Source organism: Polypterus senegalus, chromosome 7 (assembly GCF_016835505.1).
Source record: "Polypterus senegalus isolate Bchr_013 chromosome 7, ASM1683550v1, whole genome shotgun sequence".
Taxonomy (NCBI): domain Eukaryota; kingdom Metazoa; phylum Chordata; class Cladistia; order Polypteriformes; family Polypteridae; genus Polypterus; species Polypterus senegalus.
The window spans coordinates 144,539,679-144,565,122 of NC_053160.1; the positions used below are offsets into that span (position 1 = coordinate 144,539,679).

The 25,444-nt window shown below is 39.2% G+C and overlaps 1 protein-coding gene across 2 annotated transcripts in view; it reads left to right on the forward strand.

The window, feature by feature from the left end:
- Positions 1-25,444, forward strand: part of arsk (arylsulfatase family, member K) — an 88,640-nt gene that overhangs the window by 41,534 nt on the left and 21,662 nt on the right. For both annotated transcript variants that reach the window (XR_005634403.1, XM_039759364.1), the window contains exons 5-7: positions 1,507-1,678; positions 9,125-9,349; positions 10,218-10,433. Coding sequence is in view for 1 of the 2 variants with exons in the window: in XM_039759364.1 (XP_039615298.1) it covers positions 1,507-1,678; positions 9,125-9,349; positions 10,218-10,433 (613 nt within the window). In the remaining variant the exon portion in view is untranslated. The remainder of the gene's footprint in view (positions 1-1,506; positions 1,679-9,124; positions 9,350-10,217; positions 10,434-25,444) is intronic.

Genomic DNA, 25,444 nt, shown 5'->3' on the forward strand with positions numbered 1-25,444 from the left:
CTGCTTGCACAGTGCCCAGAAGTAAAATTACAAAAACAAATCACAAATAAATAATGCAAAATAAGGTCAATGTATTAAATTTAGAATTCTAAATTAAAAAATATATATATATGAAAGTGCTCTTTGCTGATTCATGAGGGTATTTATCTTTATTGGGCTTGAACTCCAGCACATATTGGAACAATTTTCAACCAAGTGTGAAGTGGCAGGGATGAGAATCAACACCTCCAAATCTGAGGTCATGGTTCTCAGTAGGAAAAAATGGAGAGGTTTAGGTACCATGTTCATGAGTAAGGGGAAAAGGGCTGCTGACACCTATAAATGGATGGGGGCATTGAGCATAATTACACTGATCCATAGTGATGAGGAAGGAGTTTATCTTGATGGGAAAGCTCTCAATTTACCAGTACATCTATGTCCCTACCCTCCCTGTAGTCATGAGCTTTGGGTAATGACTGAAAGAATGACATTGTGAATATAATTGGCCGAAATGAGCTTTCTCTGCAGGTTGGCTGGGCTCTTCCTTAGAGATAGGATGAGAAGTGCAGACATCCTGGAAAGACTCGGACTAGAGTGGTGGAATATGAATGTATGAAAATCCAAAAATGTTACTTTACAGATAGTCTAGTGTGTTTGTGTTTACTTAAACATAATATGGTTCTCATTTGAAAGGCTGTAGGTGTTAGATTCATTAATAGGTAAACCTTTGTCAACATTATGACTTTAATTATATAATTTCTTTACATTTTCAGCAGCACAATGTTAAAGTAGTCAGTGCAGTGCCTTCTCACAGCTCCCAAGTGCTGCATTTTAATTCTAGGCAAAACTTTGTCTTTGTGGAGTTCCATGTTCTCTAGATTTCACTGTGGGATTATCTCCAGGTACTTAAGAAAGAAATGGAGTACTATGAATAAAACAATCCAGACAAATATGGAAAGAATGTGAGAATTCCATAAGCTCTGTGACATAGCAGGGGTTTCAATTAAGTCTCCCAGAGCTATGAGGCAGCATTAATCTTTTTTTTTTTTTTAACACATCATTCAGCCATTAAATAAACATATTAAATCATTTGTTCCTTGAGCTTTTTTAATCCAAAATGACTTTGTGTTTGGTTGATTAATGACACCAAATTGATTTGGCAAGAGGCTGTGTGTGTATATAAGAGTGTGCCATGTAGTTGGATTGAGGCCTCAAACTGGGGTACTTCCTCTGACCTTCTACCATTTCTTGGATGGGTGGATGGATGGATTCGATGGACTTTACCTTAAGGCAGTAATGTTACACAAGGGTTTCTTTCATCTACAATTGGGTTGTAGTGAAGATTAAATATGTTAAACCATAAATTCTTAATGAGTTTATCTCTTCCTTTTCAATACACTGTACTATTTAGAATGTAATGAAATAAAATATGCAAATATATAGCACAGTTTTTTTCACATATTGCTTTAATCAGTAATTGCAAGACATAGCAAACTCTTAACTAACTGATTGTATTACTAATTTCAGATTTCTCTGCAAAATATCACTGTGCCTAAGTGGCTTCCTTTCTCCAAAATGAACCAAGTAGACTATTACTCAACATACACCAAAAACTGCACTGCACATTTCTCAGATAAGGAGATAACAAATATCCGAGCTTATTATTATGCCATGTGTGTTGAGACAGATGCAATGCTTGGTAAGAATATTCAGATTTTTATTTTATTATTTTTTTTTATTTAGTATTATTTCACATTCACAAGTATGTTTTGGTTGTTTCCTTAGCATCCATGTATCACACACAATTTATGTTCTCCATCATTCTAAACATCTTCTTGTGTTTACTATAGCAGTTGGCCCAAGTACTTATGCTTTATTCCAAATTCTACAGTGTTTTCTACCTTTTGTAAAGTATAATATAGAGATATAGATTGCAAAGGGAAGAGCAACAGCAGAGTAACACTGGGAAGGCTAAAGTTTTACATGAGATTTCTGGAACAGATAGAGGAGATAATAATAATAATTCTTTGCATTTAACAAAACTATTCACAGTGGGTGATGTTCTGCATATGCCAATGATAAGCCCTGAACACATGCTGAGTACCCCAGAAAACCAACAGACAGTAGAAACAGTACAGGACAGATTGAGAAGGAGAAACAGACTGACAGAGAGGGAGGAAAAGAGAGATGTGTCCTAATTGGTAATGTTTTCTACCTTTGCTGGAGGATGTATAACCGATCAGATGCCAGGAATGCCTCATTCTCTATTAAACAATGATTCAAAACTAGGGTCACTCCCTTCCTACGTTATGCCCCTATAACTGACCATGTTAATGGAAATACAGTCATGTGAAAAAGTAAGTACACCCCATGGAAATGGTTGGCTTTTTCAGCTTAATTGAATAGGAACAGGTGACCATCCTTATTTAAACAGTGACTAGAGATAAAGATGATATACATGAACAAATGCTAAATGAAATTGACAAGGTATATTTTTTCCTAATCTAAATTAACAAAACTGCAGAATTGTCAGCAGGAAAAAAATAACTACCCTCCTACATTTATTACAACTTTAAATCCATAAAATTAAAATTGGGTGTTCCAGATTAGGTGCCAATGATTGCAATCTCTTTAGGGAATATACAGAAGGAACCTGTGTTATTTAAATCACAGATACTAGGGTCTGGTGTTATTTTTACTATTAACATGTGTGGTGTCATCATGTCAAGATTAAAATAGCTAAAAAGGCCTTTAAAACGAAGGTTGTTGATGCCAGTGAGTCTGGCGATGGATTAAAAAAGATCACCCAATTATTTTAAATCACTCATTTCACTGTAAGGAAAATCATCTAGTTTTATCTCCAAGACCCCAGAATTTTTTTTTGCAGAATGTGCAGTTAACTCTTGCAAAAGCTGGTGGCAAAGTATGTGCATGAAGATGTGCCATTAAAGAGTCTTTGCTGTCCAAAGAGAACATTAGAGCAAGACTATAGTTTTACATTAAACATTACTGCTGTATGATGTCCTAAAAGTTCACATTGTCCTACTGTTATTTTAAAACAATGATAATGTATGATACCATCTCCCTGGGCTTTGGTGAGGTGGAGTGATACAGATTACGAATAATTAACTGCTCATCCCCTATGTATCGCAGAAAGCATCTGCACTGGGCAGTGGGGGAAAAGTGCGCAGCCATATTAGCTTGAGACACAGGAGTTAGTTTTGTTGTCTAACAGATCACTACAACTCTGCTCACATAGCTGTATTTGGTAATGTTATTACAATGACTCTAAAGTGCTTCATTCCAAGTTAATTTCAAATTGCTACAAATCACAATGCCATATTGAAACTCAAAAATTAGATCTGCCTCATCATAAAGTGGTTTTGAATAAATGTCAACCAATGGAAAACTAGAAGTTACTAATTAATTTTACTCGCTCAAACACAATGTCCTCAGTTATTCTCTTTTAAACATTTTATGAACAAAAAAGCAGCCAGGCATGGGTTATAGAAAAACCCATACTTTGATTTGTTTCATTGTTGCTTTGTTATGCGCATATTTTACCTTCTCTTGTCATACGTGAAAACAATATGCTGCACAAAGTGCATGACGTTGAGTGTTGATTCTCCCTATTTGTTATTACATTTACATGACAGGGCAGAGGGGTTCCTGCTTGGGGTTCTGAGCACATGTATATTATTATATGATAGCGGAGGGTTGGGGTCCTCTTGAATCTACCAGCACTAATGGTACCAGCCCACCTTAAGCACTGCCCGCAATACCAAACAAGTACCACCATACTGTTACTTTCTTGGTCCGGCATCCAAATCTCACTGCATGGTTATATAAAATATAATGCCACAATGATCTCCACAACCCTGCCCAGGATAAACAGGTTATGAAAACAGGTGATCAATGAAAAATATTGTAACATAACTGGCAAGTTTCATTAACCAGGGGATCAGTCACCCGCAGTATCAGCTGACTTTCCATCACACAAATGAATGGCTTCAGGGGGACACTTTTACAGGAGCAAAAAGGCCAGAGCTGCAAAACAATTCCAACTTGTGTGGCCATATTAAGAGTTAGTGAGCTACCTAAAAGAACCATCTAAAGACCAAGGACACTCAGATTCTGTGAGCTCCACAGTGGTGCAGTGCTATAAAAATACATAACACTGTTCCCAATCAAAATTTGTGTGCAATGCACATATCAGTATACCTTCCCTCAGACACAGTGCATTTCTGTTAAACTACTATAGCACATGAATCTCACACATCCTCTGCTGTGAGTGCCTGACTGTGTTCTTGTGAGGGACACAAGTGACAGAAGTGATGGCAGCAGTTTGATGCTTTAAGGAAATTTCTGCAAATGTTTGGAGCAAATCAACGAATTTTATTTGCATCATTGATGTGTACAGCCAATCGGCGATGGATGATATTGGCTTAAACTTATTAAACATAAAAGCAAAGACCAGCGGCCTCATGCATAAACGGTGCGTACACACAGAAATGTTGCATAAGAATGTTTCCACGTTCAAATTGCGATGTATAAAACCTACACTTGGCGTAAAGCCACACACTTTTCCACAGTGCCTCATACCTTGTCATATGCAAGTTCTCCGCTTGGTTTCGCAGACTGGCAGCACCCAGCATCAAAGCAGTGCTACTGTTCCTGTGTGGTTACTCTTTATTTTCCTGACGCGGCTTTATAAATACACTGAAACTAACCGCATATTGTTTATTAGTGTAATGCATCTGATTGTAATTAACTTGTAACAATATAATGGTCCAGGGAATAGACATAATATTCCAAATACCATAACTGCTTTAGCGTTGTTACTCTCACTGCACCTTCTTCTTCTTTAAGCTGCTCCCGTTAGGAGTAGCCACAGCGGATCAGCTTTTTCCATATTACTCTCACTGCACCACTCAGAGTATTTATATCACTGTATCTGAGTGGGGAATCACAGCAGTAGCTGATCGGAAAGAGAATTATCGGTATACAGTATCAAGCACACGCTGTCTCAGCCACGGCAAAATGTTTCAAAGCCTTTCCTGTACGGACCTCGCGGTTCAGAAACAGTTTCATCCCAAGAACTTTAAACGCACTCAATCAATTGCTCCTTGTAGAACTGTTTGTACTTATAAGTACAATCACCCTACTGTAAACTTGCACTACAGTTATAATATTACACAACCTGAGCCACTTTATAAAGTGCGTATTTACACATGATGACGATATCATTTTTAAGATGAAGTGCAGCAAAATATGTTTATTATATTATGCAGATAAAACTTTAACTTCATTTAAATAATCTATATTCTTCACTGGGACTGGCGTGAAGGGTAGAATATTTAAACATGTACTACGAAGATATTTCAATGTTCCTTAAACGTTTTGAAGAATCGGCGCTCTAAGTTTACAGATGGCTTAACGTCTATTACAAAGCTGATTGTGTGGCGATCCGTTACTTGGAGAAAGAAAAGCAAGGACTGCAGTTGCGGACACGCCAATATATATTGAATATAAAACAGAAAGAGAAAATAATGACACAGCTACAAACGCAGCGGCAAATTTCGACAAAGGTTAAACGCTTGCGTCATGAGCACGAGACGGCTATACAGTGTCCGCAACGGACGTGGCCATCCACCGTGCATAAGATACCATATTGACATTGGCGGGCAAAGGGGTCACCGATTCTTTCTCTGCCCAAGGCCGCCACAAGCCTAGAGCCACCCATGAGTACTGCTGCAATAAATAATTTCATCAAAGGTCGCGCACAATCACTGTGCCATGAAACCCATGTTTAATAACGTGCTTTAACTCCTATCATCATGAAAATTATATCACATATACATCTCAGTATTTTAGTTATTCAGAGAGCTGTAACATCACAAATGTAATGGATTCTGTGTCCAGTCGGAGGAAGAGAGTTGGTTTAAGAAGCAAGTAGTGATTCACACACATAGACCACATAGAAGATCACATACAAAACAAAGCATTTAACGTGCTACTTTAATTACGATGTGATTTGAGAAATTGGTTAATTAAACGATTTTAAGATGAAGTTTATGATGTTCTACTTTAATGACAAAATAAGCAACATGATTAAAGTGGAAATTTCGAGATTGAAGTTGACATTTCGTGCTTTTTCCCCACTGTGTGCCCTTTTTTTCTCTTTACCCTAATAAGCTTTCATATGACACTCAGATGGTGGGCTACGACTCGCCTTTTCACAGCGACTTTGATTTCTGACAACTTCTTTTTTATTTCCGACACTGTGCGACTTTGTGAACGTGAGCTTTCAAGTTTCTCCAACACGCTACGGGGTGTGGCAGAAAAGTAATGAGACTGGCAACACTGCAAACGATCTGGCAACGCTGCGCTGTTGTCCTTGATAGAGCACGTGTATCAGTACCCTCCCATAGCTCAGTGCGAGTTTCAACTCCTTCCATTAACTACGTGATTTTTGTGACTGCTATTAGCAAAGTTGTGTTTATGGTTGTGCGTCACGCAAAATGGAACAGCGGAATTTGGATTAGCATTGTGCCATTAAATTTTGTGTTAAGCTTGGAGAATCGGCAAGTGTGACGTTTGAAAAGTTAAAACAGGCCTATGGGGAACATTCTTTATCCCGAGCTCAAGTTTTTCGCTGGCACAAATCATTTTGGAAGGCAGAAAACACGTTGAAGATGAACACCGTTCAGGGAGGCCTTCAACTTCGAAAACCAATGAAAACATCGAACGTGTGAACACTCTTGTGAGATCAGACCGTCGTTTAACATTAAGAATGTTAAGTGAACAATTAAATTTGAACAGATTTACCGTTCATCAAATTTTGACAGAACATTTGCACATGCGAAAGGTCTGTGCCAAAATGGTGCCGAAAAACCTCACAATTGAGCAGAAGGACATTCGAAAAAACAACTGTCTTGATCTTCTTGACAGAATCGCTAATGAGCAAGATTTCTTTAGTCGTATGATCACAGGTGATGAATGATGGATTTTTGAATACGATCCTGAGACAAAGAGGCAAAGTCATGAGTGGCACACTGCAAAATCTCCTCGACCAAAGAAAGCTCGAATGAGCAAATCGAAGATCAAATCAATGCTGATTTGTTTTTTTTGACAAAAGGGGAATCGTCCACAAAGAATTTGTTCCTCCAGGACAAACTGTCAACCAAGTTTTTTATAAAGACGTCCTTGAAAGGCTCAGAAAAAGGGTCATTCGCGTGAGACCAGACATTACAGACAAATGGATGCTCCATCATGACAACGCCCCATGTCACACTGCCCTCTCCATAACAGAATTTTTGACCTCAAAAGGCATTCCTGTGGTTCCCCAGCCCCCTTATTCACCTGACCTCAGTCTGTGTGACTTTTTCCTTTTTCCTAAACTGAAAAATGTCCTCAAAGGATGTCATTTCGGGACTTTAGAAAACATCCAAAAGAGTGAAACGGACATGCTGAAGACCATACTGGTTGAAGACTTCCAGCGCTGCTACGAACAGTGGGAACAACGTCTCAATCGGTGTGTAGCTGCCCAAGGGAACTACTTTGAAGGGGATAACATTGATGTTTGAAAAAAATAAAAACTTTGGTAAATAAAAAAATCAGTCTCATTACTTTTCTGCCACACCTTGTATGTCACTCGATCAACTTCCTTTTGTTGATTATACCACGGTTTAAATAAACAAATAGTATGTTTTTCCTTTGCCTCCACTTGGTATTCGCTGAAATTCTTATATTTTCCCCCGTGCTTTTCCCATTGTCTTTTCACAGAAGGCTAAGCTTAAGGGCGAGTTATATTGATTTGCATATTCAAAGAGGCATAATTCTGGGAGGAGCTGGGGCAGGACAGAAGGCGCGGGCACAAGCGTTACTTTTCACGCTGACCAGGATTTATGGAGCGGAAGAACGCGGAATTTGGAGTATGCACAGATTCCTGCACCTGGATTTTTCTGTGCGTAAGCACATTTCGGCTTTTGTGCTTACGTCATGTTATAGGTGTCAATTCTACGCACAGTGTTATGCATGAGGCCCCTGGCCTTCTGGAATAATGTGCTATGGACAAATGAATCAAAGATTGACTTGTTTGGCGCAAACTGAACACAGCATTTCAGGAGAAGATCCTTATACCAAATAAGAAGCATGATAATGGAAATGTTATTGTTTGGAGTTGCCTTGCTGTCAGAGGGCATGGGGAACTTGCAGTCATCAAATTCTAATTCTGCATCATATCAAATTGTACTTAGAAAGAATGTAATGATATCTCCCCAAAAGTTAAAGTTAAACCAAAAATGGACCCTTTAACACTATAACATCGAAAGCACAGTAGTAAATCCACCAAGGAATGGCTGAAAAAGAGGAAGTGTAAGGTTATGGTCTAGTCAAAGTCCTGATTTTTGAATCCAATTGAAATGATGTTGGGAGATTTGAAACTGGAAGTGCATGTAAGACATGTAAGTGCATGTAACATCTTGCAATTTAAGAAATTTTGCATGAAGGTGTGGTTATAAATATCACAGAGTCAATGTCAGAGACTAATGGGTAGTTATGAAAAAAAATCCTATAAGAAGTCATTTCTGCTGAAGAGGGTAATACTATCTTTTGAGGCCAAAGGCTTGCTTACTTTTCCCCTGTAAGACTTTACATCTATTGACAGTTTTGTTAAATTCCTGTTTTTATTTCACCTTTATGTATAGGCACTGCTTAAATGAAAAGCTATTGTTTGTCTCTTCAAATATGTTGAAAAAGTCAACAATTTGCATGAAGTGTGCTTACCTTTTCACATGACTTTATATTTTACAGATTCATTTATTTTAATCGTTTGAAACTGTTTTGCTGACTGTATGTTTAAACCTGTTGGCCCCTTTATGCATACACATTATGTCTTTAGTAATTTTTAAAGTTTTTAATTGTATTTTACCTGTGCACTTATTACAGCGCTCTGAACCTGCATTCCGTGAAGTGTACTATACAACAATAAACTGAATTGAATAGAATTGTTGCTGTTCATAGCTTATATTGTGTCTTCTCAAGGATTCAATAAGAATAAGTTTTTTTTAGGAACTAATACACAAAAGTGATATACATTACTCAGAAAAACAAATGTATATTTTTATTTTCTAATTTTTCTCAGGTGAGATTCTGTCAGCTCTTTATGACACAAATCTTCTCAATGAAACCATTCTGATTTTTACATCCGATCATGGAGAGCTTGCTCTTGAACACCGACAGTTTTATAAAATGAGCATGTATGAAGGGAGTTCTCACATTCCATTCCTTATCATGGGACCAAATGTGAAAGCTGGCCAGCAGATTTCTAATCCCATTTCTCTGGTAGATGTTTACCCAACTGTGCTAGGTAAGAACATCACACAACAAATGGGTAAAATTCTGTTTTTGATGTTTAGAAATATATAGTTATGTCATATGTAAAATTGGTACAAACAAAATTGGTTTATTAGGCTATACGCTGTGTTATTGAGCCAGAAAAACATCTTGTCAAAAAAAACATCTTTCTTGTCATCAACATTTTAGCTTTGAGTCAAAGCAGAAATTCAAATTACAATTTATGAGGAAGGCAGAGTCTTGTTATCAACACAGTGTTAAAAATTGTCTCAGTAACACTAAACTACTGACCCTGCTATTCAAGTGGAAAAGTATGGTCTCTGGCACTGATACAAATGTCTAACACTATGTCTTGGCAAAAAGTTTAATGAACCAGGACAATTATTAATGAACAATCTGTCCAACTTAGCAAAAAATATTTTCAGCATTATAAAATGAGTGGAATGGTGGGACGGTAGTTAGTTTTGCTGCCTTTCAAACCACAATCCCAGGTTTTAATCACAGCTGAGTTTCTGTTTGTATGGAGTTTGCATAGTCTCATCAAGTTTACATGACTTACCCAACCCCAGTACTTCTGTTTCCTACAGCATACAAAGGAGGTACAGGTCAGAGCAGGTTAGGTTGTTGGGAAACTCTATATTGGCTCTATGCGATGTACAATATATAAAATTAAAGTAAAGAAGTGAACTTAGCTAGAATTGTTTTTAATGTTGATCTTTTTTATGATTTTGTGATTTATTTTTACCATTGAAAGAACAGTTATGTTCTTAGCATTTTGCCCTTACCTTGGTTGCTTTATTGTTTTTTTTGTCTTCATTTTACTTAGTCTCATTTTGTATCTCATGTGAAGTTTTAGACTTATATGTCTATTTCTTTTACAGATATTGCAGAAATTGCTTGCCCTTGTAATTTAAGTGGATACTCGTTACTACCCTTTCTTACTCGTGAGTATCAAGCTAGGAACAATCTACATCCCGAATGGGTTCTCAGTGAGTTCCATGGAAGTGATGCCAATGCCTCTACCTATATGATAAGGACTAGCTCTTGGAAACTCATTGCTTATGCTGATGGTTCATCTGTGCCTTCTCAGCTTTTTGGTAAGTATCACTAAATCACAATCCGCCATAGAAAGTTAAAGGAAAATATAAATTGAATTACTTATTAAAAACCTTAAGAACTGCAGTATTATCACACTGTTAATAGTGGTGTTAATTTTAAGGCAGTATAACCAGTGAACCAATTTTTAAAATGATTACATATATAATTCCTTCTTGAGGTCAGGTATGGTAAAAATGCCCTATTAAACACACTGCTATGGCCGTGGAGTACAAGCACCAAGAAAGCAGAAGTGGCATGCATTCAGTATGAGAGGGCACATAAAAAATATGGGAATGTGTTGTGTGGCAGTCTTAAGGTGGTATGCGCAAAACGCTTGAAGTTGCAATTATGGTAAACTAAGTACTTACCACATCTACAAATGTAACCTCTCCAGTTACACAGATCTCAAATAATCTGTTGACTTTGCCCCTAGTCATCTACCCCATAATTTAAAAATTTTCAGATTCAGCATCTCCCTTCTTTTTGTAGACTGGTCAAAATCTGCTGTCCTGCCTCTAAACAATCTCTGTAAACACTGTTGCTTTCTTCCTCCTATTTGTTTAGTTACTTTAAGTATCTAGAAATACCATTACTTTAAATTTTTTGCCAAGTTCCCAATAATATGAGAGATGCAGTGACTTAACGGTCACCTTTGTATTTCTGGCTCAGACTAGCTATTATAGAAATTAATATTCTTTTCCAACTCAATTTTGTTAGCGCAGTGCTTCTTCTTCGTCCTCCAGTTAAATATTTGACTAATGTTAGGGTGTTCAAATCTAATTCCTTATTGGACAAAAAAATGCCCTGCTATATCCCAGCTATTAAGTGTTCCTCGTTAATTTACAGCCAGAGTGAGGATGGTATTTCCCTGTCAAATCTTAAACTATACCACTGGGCAATATATTGTGTACAATCTGGCATTGAATGTCCCCTTCAGTATGGAAACCATTGGAGTTAAATAGTGTATCCCTGAATTATATTCTCGTTTTTGCATGCTGTTAAACTCAGGTCCTGATCCTCAAATATGAACCCAAGTTCAGGTATGGTTACTGTTTATACTCCACACCATATACCTAGGGATTTTTCCTGTCCCTGAAAATCTTCTAACATCATTTCTCTCTTCTTCAGGGAATTGTTCTTTGTTCTTTATTAATTTCATCTTTTCAGAATACCTGTCATTGAGGCTCAACAGAGCTTCTGGCCATTTCTTTGACAAGTAATCAGACGTGGCACATTTAGTCCATGTGCAGGTGTCCCTTGATCTTCACCACAGTACTGACCCTTAGTTTTTTACCTCCTTGATGGGGTTGGTGCAGTGATACTATTGACTTACTGGTTCACTCAGACTTCTCTTTTGCTTTCATTTAGAAATATGAGCCCTGCAGGGCTGGTTCAGAGTTTTGGGGAGGGTTGGGTGCTGTGGGGTACTAGGCATAGTGTTATTTCATTGTATGCGTAAAAATGTGTCTGCTGTATCTTTAAAATGTTGGCTTTTTATATTTTTTATTAAAGATTTGATCTAAAAAAAAACAATCAACTGATTTCTTGAGCTATTTGTTCATGCCATTTTGCACAATTGTAAATTGTTCAGGAATGGTTTGAGGAGCATGATGAAGAGTTTAAGGTGTTCCTTTGGCCTTCAAATCTCAGACCAATCAAGCATCTGTGGGATATGCTGGTACAAGTCCAATCAGCGGTGGTTCCACCTTGCAACTAACAAAAATTAGATGATATGCTGCTAAGGTCCTGATGCCATATAGTATATCACAAGACAAATTTAGAGGTTTTGTAGAGTCCATGTCTTGATGAGGTGAAGATGTTTCAGTGGTATATAGAGGAGCAACAACACATTAGGTAGATAGTCATAATGTTTTGGCTCATCTGGGTATGCACCAGTGATACACTTATCTTTAGTTCTGGTTCCTGACTTATGCTTATCGACTCATTCTAATTTTGAATCAAATGCATAAATGCAAAAAAATAAATGGATTATTAACTTTTTATTAATTGTTTTGACAAAATCATAAAAGATGTTAATATACAGTTACTCATTGTTATGACTGCCATTGTAAAGGGTCCATAAATAAGAATTTCAGCAGTTCAGTGGTGGGCAGGATAGGCTGTAAGGATGAATGCAGTTATCAGCCTGAATCAAATTAATGTAGAGAGTACTTGAGGAAAAATTTGAAAATATGCTCTACTTACAGGCTGTAATTTTTGCCAAGAAACCCTTTATGAATCTTCCGCTGTACAATTACATTTAATACATGTTATCAGAACTTTAAAACCTGACCTTTATTTCAACAAAGCAATCATGTCTCTGAAATATATATAATTGACTTGTTTACATAATACAGCTTTTAAAACATTCCCTATTCTTTGTAATGTTCCTGAATTGCTTGTTTGGATCCATTATGTACTCTTGAAGTGGCCATACAAAATAAATACTATCAGTCAGTCACTTTCTAACCCACTTATTCCTGAACAGGGTCACAAGGGTCTGCTGGAACCTATCCCAGCTAGCATAGGGCGCAAGGCAGGAACAAATCCTGGACAGGGCAGAAATCCATTGCAGTGTGAACGAACACACACACACACACACACACACTAGGGCCAAGTTAGGATTGCCAGTTCACCTAACCTGCATGTCTTTGGACTATGGGAGGAAAGCGGAGCACCCAAAGGAAGCCCACACAGACACAGGGAGAACATGAAAACTCAAAGCAGGGATGACCCAGGATGCAAACCCAGGTTTCCTTGCTGCATGGCAGCAACTCAACCACTGTGCCACCCATAAGGTGATAACTTGATATCCAATAAAGCATCATAGTGCTCAGAAGTTTTTAAAGCATGTTTCACTGACTGTTGCTGAATCCTTGCTTCCACATTATCAACAAATACCCTTACCTCCATCCCAAACATATCCACATTATGTTAATTAGTGACTTTGAATTAGCTCTGTATAACTGAATGTGGATCTGAGTGTTCCTGTGCCCTACAATAGACTGGCATTCCAGTAAGGTCCTTCATAGTGCCTGCAATAATAGAATAAGTGAGCTGAGAAATTGCACAGATGGATATTGATGTCCAGAAATATCCATAAGCATGTGTCCACTCCCGAGTGTAGCCTGTTTGCTTTTACTGCCCTTTTATTATCTCCTGCTGGTCGTTCTCTGCATTTTAAAGATACTTTTTCACAGAGTGCAGATTCAGATTATTAGATGTAGAATAAAAACACTTTTTCATTTTTCTCATGGATATATTTCATATTTCAAACCATTTTACATGTTTATATTCCATAATTTATATTATAAGTTCCCTGGAGATTCCACAAGAGTCTAGAGTTCATAAAACAGGATTAACTAAGCAATAGATAATCCAGTCCAAGAAATAACTAATACAAGTATTTGGCCTGGGCTATGAATAAATGTCAGATTACACTACATTTTTATTGGTATATGCAACAATCTTTGGTAGATTCTGAAATTTTAACAAATAGCCTAGACATGCATATACAGTATATTTATTACTGTTTACCCTTTGGCTGTACTTGAAAGCTCCCACTAGCTGCTCACCCCAGCTAAGAGTAGAAGGCACCTTAATGGTCCCCTGTTTGACTGCTCATTTGAACTGAACCTTAGCTTTGTGATTCAATTATGCCTTTTCAGATCTTCTGTTAAGTTAATAATTTCACACATAATGTGTTATTAATTACATATATAGATACAGTAGAAACAGTCAGCATGTTCAATAGGTAAATATGATTTCTCGTTCCTATTGTGATGATTGTGCCCAGCTTCCTTTTCATAGCATATAAAATATCTCTCTCTCTTTCTGTGTGTGTGTGTGTCACAACCATTCTATATCTTCTACATGTACAAGAAACCTCTTTGGAGTGATCCTATGACTAAGATCAAGATTATTTACCTCTGATACTTATTAACTGCTGCACCACAGCAGGCATACTTAAATTCATTGCTTTAGTTTTTCTTTTTGTCAAAATTTGATTTTGTACCACCTGTTGTTATACTAGCTTTGTTGGCATTAAATTATAACACAAACAAACAAACTTAAGAGTGTGTGTGTAGAGTAACCTAACAGTTTGAGATGCTTTTCAAACTGAGAAGTACCACACTGTTTTGGAAGAATGTGCATAGTGTGGTCCCCGGCCGGGACGCCCAGGAGGACCAGAGGAGGGCTTGTGCCTCCTCCAGACTGCAAGGGGGCGTCCAATCTCGTTATGTTGGGGGCCTCGGGTACAGGGCTTGGAAGCCCAGCCCTGTAGGGACCCGTGGCCACCGCCAGGCGGCGCCCCGATGCCGGAGTATCCCGTGTGGGACGGGAAGTGCTGGGGGGAAGACGACAGGGGACACCCGGATGGCTTCCGGGTGCGCAGCCGGCACTTCCGCCACACTGGGGTGTGGCCAGGACTGATTGCCGGGAAGCAGCTGGAGCCCATCCGGGTTCCCATTTAAGGGGCCGCCTCCCTCCAGTCAGCAGTGGATGTCGGGTGGAAGAGGACAGAGCTTGGGAGAGGACGGGAGGCTGTCGAAAGAGAGGTACAGTGACTGGAAGAGTGTGGCCTGGACATTGGGGGAATCGGTGCTGGAGGCACTTGGGTTGTGAGTGCACGTAATTTGTGTAAATAGTAGTGTAAATAAACAGTGTGTGGTGGAACTGTGTTGTCCATCTGCCTGTGTCCGGTCCCAGTCCACAGTAGCTTAGTCAGCAGGATGGTCCATCTGGTTCAAGACGGGACCTGTTTTCAATAAGCCTGTGGCCAGCAGGGTACTGGGGAAGGTAGGTGACGCCGTCCCGTACAGCATGAGGGGATTACGAACACGGCCGTGACTGTTTACAGGAAGACCGGCCCGGTAGGCAATTCCCCAACAGCGACGCGGCAGTGCAGGCGAAGGGCGAGGAGAGCAAGTACACAGGCGCTGAGAGGACAGGGGCTGATGAGTGCCCTGGGTCCTAGCGCCGCATTTCAAGCCCGCGGCATTCTCCGTCGCTCTGCAGGGACGCAGACGGGGCTGGATTTGAGCTGTTGCCATGCTCAGACCCAGACCGTCAAGGTGTCCAAGAGGAGAAGGAGGAACCGAGGGTGAAGCTGGGTGCGGCGCCCAGAGCAAGGCCGTCCTCTGCGGAGGCAGAGGAATCCCCTGGGCAGCTGGGCGAGCCGCCTGCGAGAGCAGTCCCGCTGACAGCAAGAGGACGGGCATGGAACCTGCGGCGGAGGACTCAAGCAGGCAAGTCAGGGGCTGTCGGAGGGGGGCAAGAGCACTGCCGGTACAGAGACCAACAGGACGCTCGGGGTGAGTGTCCTGGCAGTGCTTCTGGCCCTCCTTTTTCTCTTTTCACAGGTCCGATGCCCCGACGAGCGCTGGAGCCGACATCGTTTGGGACCTGCCCTCCTGGAACGGGCCGCTCCGCGGGAGGGCTCGCCGGGAGGCGATGGTGACCCAGCTGGTGGGGGCGGCGGGGCGAGCGGCGCAGACCAGAGGGGCACGTTGGCGTCGGAGAGGGTGCGAAGTAAGATGTCCCAGGGTGCCGTGTTGGCTTGTCTGGGAATGTTGCTCGGACCCGTGTCGCTAGCGGTGGGGCACTGTGGTCCCCGGCGGGCTCGCCCAGGAGGACCAGAGGAGGGCTTGTGCCTCCTCCAGACCCGAGGCGTCTGTCCTGGTTATGTTGGGGGCCTCAGGTACAGGGCTTGGAAGCCCAGCCCTGTAGGGACCCGTGGCCACCGCCAGGCGGCGCCCCGATGCCGGAGTATCCTGTGTGGGACCCGGTCGGGGCTGGAGCCCGGCTGGGACGCCCAGAAGGACCAGAGAAGGGCTTGTGCCTCCTCCAGACCGCAAGGCGTCGCCCTGGTTGTATTGGGGGCCACGGGTAGGGGCTTGGAAGCCCAACCCTGTAGGGGCCCGTGGCCACCGCCAGTCGGCGCCTGATGCCTGAGGAACCCTGAGCCCAGCACTTCCGCCACACCAGGAAGTGCTGGGGAAGGCGACAGGGACACCGGATGGCTTCTGGGTGCGCAGCGGCACTCCTGCCACACTGGGGTGTGGCCAGGACTGATTGCCGGGAAGCAGCTGGAGCCCATCCGGGTTCTAATTAAGGGCGCCTCCCTCCAGTCAGCAGTGGATGTCGGGTGGAAGAGGACAGAGCTCGAAAGAGAGGTACAGTGACTGGAAGAGTGTGGCCTGGACATTGGGGGAATCGGTGCTGGAGGCACTTGGGTTGTGAGTGCACGTAATTTGTGTAAATAGTAGTGTAAATAAACAGTGTGTGGTGGAACTGTGTTGTCCGTCTGCCTGTGTCCGGGTCCCAGTCCACAATAGCTTGAATGTATTATTATAACACAATCTCTCCACTCATTCCAAAATACAACATAGCAGCAGTTCAACCCAGCAGCATTTGGAACAAGATTGGAAGCATCCTGGCTAAGATCCAAGCTATCACTGGACACATTTCTACATATATAATTTCAGCATTGTAAAATCCAATCTACTCTTAAGTGTGTGTGAAAGTGTATATGAGCAGTTCAAAATGGGGGGCTGGTTTGGGGGGGGGCGCAGATTGAGTAGCCACAATTGCCTCTTTGAGTGTTATGTGGTATGGAATTTCTACCCTCAAGACATTTACCAGATTTACATATTCTTAGCTTACTGTAGATACATATTTGTAATGAAATTAATGAAATTCTAATTAAGTCATTAGCTGTGATGTGATTATAATAGTTTAAACCGTAACAGTTACACAACTTCATTACTATAAAATGTAATTAAAGTAACATTTTTCTTGTACTTTTACCCATAACTCTTAAAATTGGTAATTAGTACAAAGTAAACATAAACTAACAAACACCCGTCATCCACACCCTTCCTACTATCACAGATGGAAGGATCAAGACCCTTGTTGCTCAAATCCATCTTTCATCTGCATGCGTTCCTTGCCTTACAGTTCCAAATGAAATAAACATGGAAAAGGGTGCCATTTGCACAAATGTTCCGAGTCTTGAAAATGTGTAATCCCTCTCAAGGGCACTTGAGGCTAATGCCTATGAAGATGAAAAGCATAAATCAGCTCAGGATGAGTGGGCACACTTGTGTACGTAACGATTTTCTCTTGTTATGGGCCAGTTTGTATCTCTGTTTCACATTTTCCACTTAAATAGTCAGAAAATATTAACTTATCCTGCAGAAGAAGTAAAAATAAGCACTGAAGAGCATAAGAAATGTTTACGGTAGAGATTATTTGTATTATAGCAGATTTGGACATTTGTTTTCAGTTTGCCCTAACCTAGTTATAAAAGTATGAAATCATAATTCCAATGAGTAATAATTGACCTGCAGTTTGACAAGGAGGCTATGTTGAAATGTTGTTTTCTATGTAAAGCTCATTATGATTGGGTGTTAGAGTATGGTATGATAGCTTAGGTACTATTTTTTTAAAATTTCCTTATACAGTTTTTATCTTCAGATCTTCTAAAGATTTAAATGGGTTTTATTTATATCCCTATTAATGAATAAAGTCAATTGTATTTCCTTGTTAGCCTTGGTGAATTTTAAGCAGCATATTTTTTATTTTTATTTTGGTTGGTCTTTTGAAAAAAAAAAAATTTTTTTTTAACATAAACCCAAGATTTTTGCCATAGATGCAGGCCCTATTGATGGCAGAGTAATTAAAAACATTTCACTTTTAGTGTTTGTCCAGATGGATTGCTTTCATGTTAAAAGTTACATCTTTGTTGTTGATAGTCCTATGCCATTTGTCATTCTTGGTTACGTTTGGATTAAGAAACAAATTACAGACTGATTGGGTAACCAGAGTAATTGAAATTTGCAGTTCGTTTTGTTTTAAAAAATGTTGAAAATAAGAAAACGGGTAATGTATTGTAATACAAATTACATTATATATGAAAATAAAAAGAGAAGCCTTTGTGCTCAATTGGAAGATTTTAGCTTCTCAGTATTATATTGTATGGAGGTATGAAGTGTTTGAATTGAATGCTGAATAATTTAATCTGCTTTTCTAAAAAGTGATGTTGCAACTTTTGCTGCTGATTATATGTATAAATACAGCAGCTCAATTGTGAATAAGATGCATACTTATTATTACTTCTCAGGACTGTTTCCATAACTCTATTTGTACATTATAGCTTACAGGAATTTATAAATCCGGATTTGGAAATGATACGCCTGGATAGGGTGCCTGCACTAATTGTATGTTTAAGTACTTATGCTATTAAGGTGTAGTTGTGTTAAATTGATCTGATATCTGAATCCAACTGGTGATAAGAACTCTAGAAGGTTTCAGTACTGAGCCTATTTGAGAGATAACAAGTGCCTAGGAATTCTCTTTCTATAGTCATGATGTATATGGTATTTAACATTTTATGTGAAAGTACCATGGAAGTACATACTGTATGTTTGCACATGCAGGTTTTATTCAAATTTTAATAGTTTTTTTCATCCTCGTCCAATTAATTGTTTCTTGGTCTTGGTTTAAAAATCTGCATCTGAAGATGGAAACATTTCCCAAATACATGAGCCCATTGACATGTCTGATATCGACAAATGGGCAATATTTTGCATTAGCTCAATTTTGGCTTCTAGATTTTCAACCATGCAGAGTTGTAGGATGGTAGTATATACTAATGACATTTAGAATTTTTCTAAAAATATATATGAACACATCTCTCATGTTAGGGAGGTTCTTTCTAGTCTAGGCACTCTATTTATTTGTAATATTTGAGAAGTACGGGTTTCATAAGAGTGTAGTGTTATTTCTGTGTTACTTAATTGCTTGCACTGGTTAAAGTATACATCCTACCAACGTTTAGGCAAAAGCAAAACTTAAACAGCTGAAGAGATTTGTTGAATATGCTAACTACTATAGACATTTGATTAATAACGATAGGGGTGTAATATCTCAGATTACTTCACTTACCAAGAAATTACTTTTGACGAATTTAAAGTACAATTTAAATCCTATCCAATATGCTGACATCCAGATATTTCTCAAACTTTTGAAGTATAAGTGGATGCATTAAACTTGGACGTTAGAGCAATAATCTCCCAGCAATTTCCAGACAAAAGTAAACTAAAGTTCTTTGCTTATTTTTCTAGAAAATTGTTACCAGCAGAACAAAATTATGATTTAAGAAAAAATAATTATTTACCGTAAAATTATCAGTAGAGGAATGATAGAATTGGTTGGAGGGAGCTGAACGCTTTTTCTAAATCTTGACCTTAAAGTTGCATCTACTAGATACTTACTGAAAGGGGTTGAATACTTATGCTATCAATTATTGTCTTTTTTATATTTGTAATTGTTTTACATCAATTTGCAGATATCTGTTTTCACTTTGCTGCGGTGGGCTGGCGTCCTGCCCGAGGTTTGTTTCCTGCCTTGCGCCCTGTGTTGGCTGGGTTTGGCTCCAGGAGACCCCTGTGACCCTGTAGTTAGGATATAGCAGGTTGGATAATGGATGGATGGATGTTTTCACTTTGGCATTAAAGAGTCTTTTTCTGTTGATCAGTGCCAAAAAAGCCCAAATGAAATCCACAGTGATTCAATGTTATATAGCAATTACATGTGAAAACTTCCAAGGGGAGGAGAACTTTACATAGGCAATGAATATAATTTTCTGAAATCACTTATTTCAGACAGAGGATCAAAATCTGTAGCCAGATTTTCAATATACTTTTCTAATAAGATGAATATTACAGTAAAACAGTAAAGTTAATATCAGGATGACTAAATTAGTATTATTATGCAAGCACAAAATCATACCCTCCTTCTGACATGGTCAGTTCAGTGTTGTCATTTAACCTAACCAGTATATCTTTGGGAAATAGGAGAGATCAGACAACCTAGAGAAAAAGCCACAAGTCAGATAAAATGCAAACTTACAATATAGATATATATTTCTTGTATAAATGCAATTATTGAGTGTATTTGCTTAGAATATTATCATATAAGCAACGGTTAGGTGTTTTGTTTTGAAGGAATTGCCCCACACAATAAACCACAAGAATATTGTATTTACTGGACATATGTCAAGTACAATAAACATGCTGACATATATTAAGTTATAAATAGATAAATAAAATGGTCAGTACAGACTAGTTAGGTAAAATTCAGCACCAGAGGACAGCGCTGGGTAAACGTGTAGAAATGCAAGGTTTTTATTGCATGCTTCCTTTCTTTAGTATTTTTGAATTAATATTATGTGTGTGGGATGTGAGGAGAATGAGTCAGAATGTAAAAATTGGTATTTAATTACAGTGTAGACCCATTGCAACCTGATTAGCATCTCTCACAATATATGATTGATGCAAATATCTATAAATTGACCATGTAAACCGATAAAATCTCACATTAGGCTACAGATGTGTGGTAAAAGACACTATACAAAATATATGTTTCTAAAAGAAAACATCTACCTTTGGGAAAGGTTGTGTTAAGTTACAGGAATGTAGCAGCCACTATGCACAATAACATTTTGCAGTATATATATATATTTTGCTAGTATATATATATATATATATATATATATATATATATATATATATATATATATATATATATATATATACTAGCAAAATACTGCCTTAAAGTACTGCCTTAAAATGGTTATTAAGAAGAAAATTAAACCTTTTTAAACTGAGGGAAAATATACTAATAATAATTTGTTAAGGATCTCTTTGTATACCACATTGTCAGTTCGGCCCTCCGGTTGTAATATGACCAAGCTGTGCGCTGAGCTTACTCTTGAGCATGCAATGTACAGTTGGCCATGTGAAAAGTAATCTTGTCTCAAATCTCACAGCTTGGATTGCTGCTGTCATAATCGGTTTGAGTTTCATGGTTTGTTTCAATTACGACAGAATTTGCAGGACTTGTGTTGAAGTGACATTCGGCATCTGTTAAGTGTTGTAAGCATACAACCAGTTTCATCGATAACTTCGCATCCAGCTTTTGAGAGTTTAAACATTCATAAACATCAAAGTGTCCACTACTGAAATCGTCACCTGTGAATCTAAGATGTTTAAGAGGCATTGGCAGTTGTTGAAAGGTGTAAAATATTTGGCCATTTCGGTACACTTGAAAGCGACAACCAAACAATTCAGCGGCAGCTATCAACTCACATGCAGAACCATAGGTGAAGGGTTTAAGCATTTCACTCTTATAGTGCTCCGGTGTAGTATAATTATCTCCTGTACCATCATCAGTCCACACCTTGAACCTGTCCCAGTCATTCAATACATAAAACACAATGTTCCTCCGGATATCAAGAATGAGCCTGATATGGCCGTGCAATATGTAACAAAGAGAATGGAAAAGGCAGGTGCCATCTCTGCGTATGGAAACCACTCGGTAAGTGACAGTTCTTTGATCGATGGTGATCACCTCGATAGACATGTTAATGGGGGGTACGGTTGGAATGATAAAGGAAATGGGTACCTGAACAATGTAAAGTAAGTCTAAAACACCTACACAATAACTATAATCACAATAAACGAACAATAAAACAGCAGAGAATCCGTGGATTAAATAAAAAGGCTGTAGTTATCAGCAGGGAGATGTGAATCCCGTGGCGAAGCAAGGAAGGGAACGTAGAGACCGGAGAGATGGACGGCCTTATATAGGCAGGCAGCCAACAACGTGGGAGGCGTTGGGATGGGGAGCCCAATGCCGCCTCACACGGTGACCGAGCTGCAGACTATGGACGTATATATGTATGTAAATAGGATTCAGTTGTGTACCAAATTTCTTGAAGTAACAAAGACCATTAGAAAGCTCAATGTGGCGGCCGACAGTGGCGTCATACAACCGGAATAAGTACGTACATCGGTTTCAGTTAGTGCAGGAAAGCCGCCTACCAAATTTCGTGAAGATGGGGCCACAAATAAGAAAATTCAACATGGCAGATGTTGTCGACCGTTATGACCGTTACGCGTAGAATTTCAAAATGAAACCTGCTTAACTTTTGTAAATAAGCTGTAAGGAATGAGCCAGCCAAATTTCAGCCTTCTACCTACACGGGAAGTTGGAGATTTAGTGACGTTGGAAAGTTCAATATGGCGGCCGACAGTGGCGTCATACCACCGAAATAAGTACGTACATCAGTTTCAGTTAGCACAGGGAAGTCGCCTACCAAATTTCGTGAAGATGGGGCCATAAATAAGAAAGTTCAACATGGCAAACGTTGTCGACCGTTATGACTGCTACGCTTAGAATTTTGAAATGAAACTTTTGTAAGTAAACTGTAAGGAAAGAGCCTGCCAAATTTCAGCCTTCTACCAACACGGGAAGTTGGAGAAGTAGTGACGTTGGAAAGTTCAATATGGCGGCTGACAGTGGCTTCATACCACCAAAATAAGTACATACATTGGTTTCGGTTAGCGCAGGGAAGCAGCCTACCAAATTTCGTGAAGATGGAGCCATAAATAAGAAAGTTCAATATGGCGGACGTTGTTGACTGTTATGACCGTTACGTGTAGAATTTCAAAATGAAATCTGCTTAACTTTTGTAAGTAAGGAATAAGCCTGCCAAATTTCAGCCTTCTACCCACACGGGAAGCTGGAGAATTAATAACGTTGGAAAGTTCAATATGGCGGCCGACAGTGGCGTCATACCACTGAAATAAGTACGTACATCGGTTTCGGTTAGCGCAGGAAAGCCGCCTACCAAATTTCGTGAAGATGGGGCCATAAATAAAAGAGTTCAATATGGCAGACGTTGTCGACCGTTACGTGTAGAATTTTGAAATGAAACCTGCTTAACTTTTGTAAGTAAGCTGTAAGGAATAAGGCTGCCAAATTTCAGCCTTCTACCTACACGGGAAGTTGGAGAATTAGTGATGAGTGTGTGAGTGAGGGCTTTGCCTTTTATTAGTATAGATATATATATATTGTCATGCACGCGCACATTGGAGGCAGCTAATGGGCTAGAGTGAAGGCAGTTCTGAGGCATGCCGGGATGTGGCAGAGTACACTAACTCTCTTTCTCACTTCCCTGTAGACCAAACCCGGGAGGCTCCACCTGGCTCTCTTGACATCACTTCTGGGACCGAACCAATGGAAACAGACCTTACCAGCTCCGGCCACCCTGATGTCACATCCGGGCCTGATCCAATGAATAATGAACACGTGCCCGAACCTTATGACCTCACTTCCTGTCTTCCCCTTTAAAAGCCTACCCTTTTCCCTTTTCCCGCAGTCTGGTTTTGGACTCCATTGTATGTACTTCAGTGCTAGTTGCTTTGACAACGACTTTTGCAGCCAGGATACCAAATTATATGGGTGACTGCCCCAAACCTTTATCTGTCTTTGTCTCGTTTTGTGACAATATGTATATATATAATATGTATATAATATGTAGTGGTGGCCAAGGACAATTTTTATCTCATCTTTCCATGCAATATGGAGAATAGACCTCAGAATAATAGACGCCAATAGTGAATAATGCTGTGCAAAAGCAACCGATGTGAAAAACATCCATGGAATAAAAAAAGAAAGGCTCACTTTGCTCATGTTACATAATTCACATGACAGTTATCCAGTCATATGCTCCAAACATGCAAAACCCAAATTTTTTTGCTGAAGTTTTGTTAAATGTATACTTTCGGAATTATCATCACACATCATAACAGGAAAACTAAATCTTCATGGGAAAGACTTTTGAATTGAAGATAGGACTCTTGACCAATTAATGAGGAGTACTAATTTAATCATATTTGTTTTCATTTCATTTGGTATCTGGTTTCAGTACAGAAGAGTCTTCTTAAGTTCAGGTGAGCTTGTGCATTTTCTTTTTAGGTGTAAAATGCTTTAAAACACTGAAATTACTTACTTTTTTTCTGACTGCAGGATTTTGAGAGCTTTTACATTTTTGATAAATTTCCTGTTAACTGGATGTGAGTTAACCTAAATTACATAATGTGAACGGATTTATAGCTTAGTTGGCCTTGGTGTCTCAAATACCTTTAGGAAAAGTAAGTACCTGGCATGTAATTAATTAATATAGAACTTCCTAATTATGGCTATAGTGCTCTAAAAGTAGAGAAAATATGTGTGTGATTAACTGTGTATGTTAAATTTCCACAAAGATATAAGAATATTACCCATAGTTAGTATTTTATTGGTTGCTAGAATGTTGGTTTTAATACAATATATATGTAAATTATATAAATTATATGCAAAGCGCATGTAATGTGTAGTCTGGTGAGAATACTCTTTATAATGAGTAGTCTACTCTGGGAATTCCTGTTTTGTTTCGAGCGCGAGTGCCCGAGCAAGTGAGCGAGAGAGAGAGCAGAGAACGAGCGAGAGAGAGAGAGCCTCGAGAGAGGGTGCGTGAGCTTGCGAACGAGAGAGAGTTACTTACTGATGAGGCATTGGCATGGTTTCAGTCCTGTTTAACAAAGAATCAGCAATTTGTGTCTATTGGTAGCCACAAATCCCAACATATGCCTGTGACACAAGGTATTCCGCAGTCTCAGTATGGGGCCCATTGCCTTTTATTATTTATCTTCTACTTTTAACTGAAGTTATAAAGCAGTATCATCTGGGTTTTCATTTCTCTGCAGATGATTTAAGCCTACCTCTGACATTTCACCAAACTCTCTGGTTGGTTATATTGGTTTCGTTGATTCTTGTTTTATTGCTGCTATTTACAAATCAATAGAGACAATTCAACAATGATGCTTATAGGTTGTAAGACTTGATTTAACTCTGTTGCCATTTTTATCATTGATATTAATGGTTGCACTATTACGGATCTTCTCTTTCCGAAGTCAAGAACTTGGTTGTCATTTTAGATTCCAATTTGTAATTTCAGTCTCATTTTAAGAATGTGACAGGATATTATTTGTTTCAATTGAGGAAATATAATGAATTAAACCCTGTCTTACTAAAATGTTTTAACCACACAAAACCATGGGAGGCATGTAACTGCATCACTTATTTATTTACATTGCTTACCTATTAAGGATTAAATACC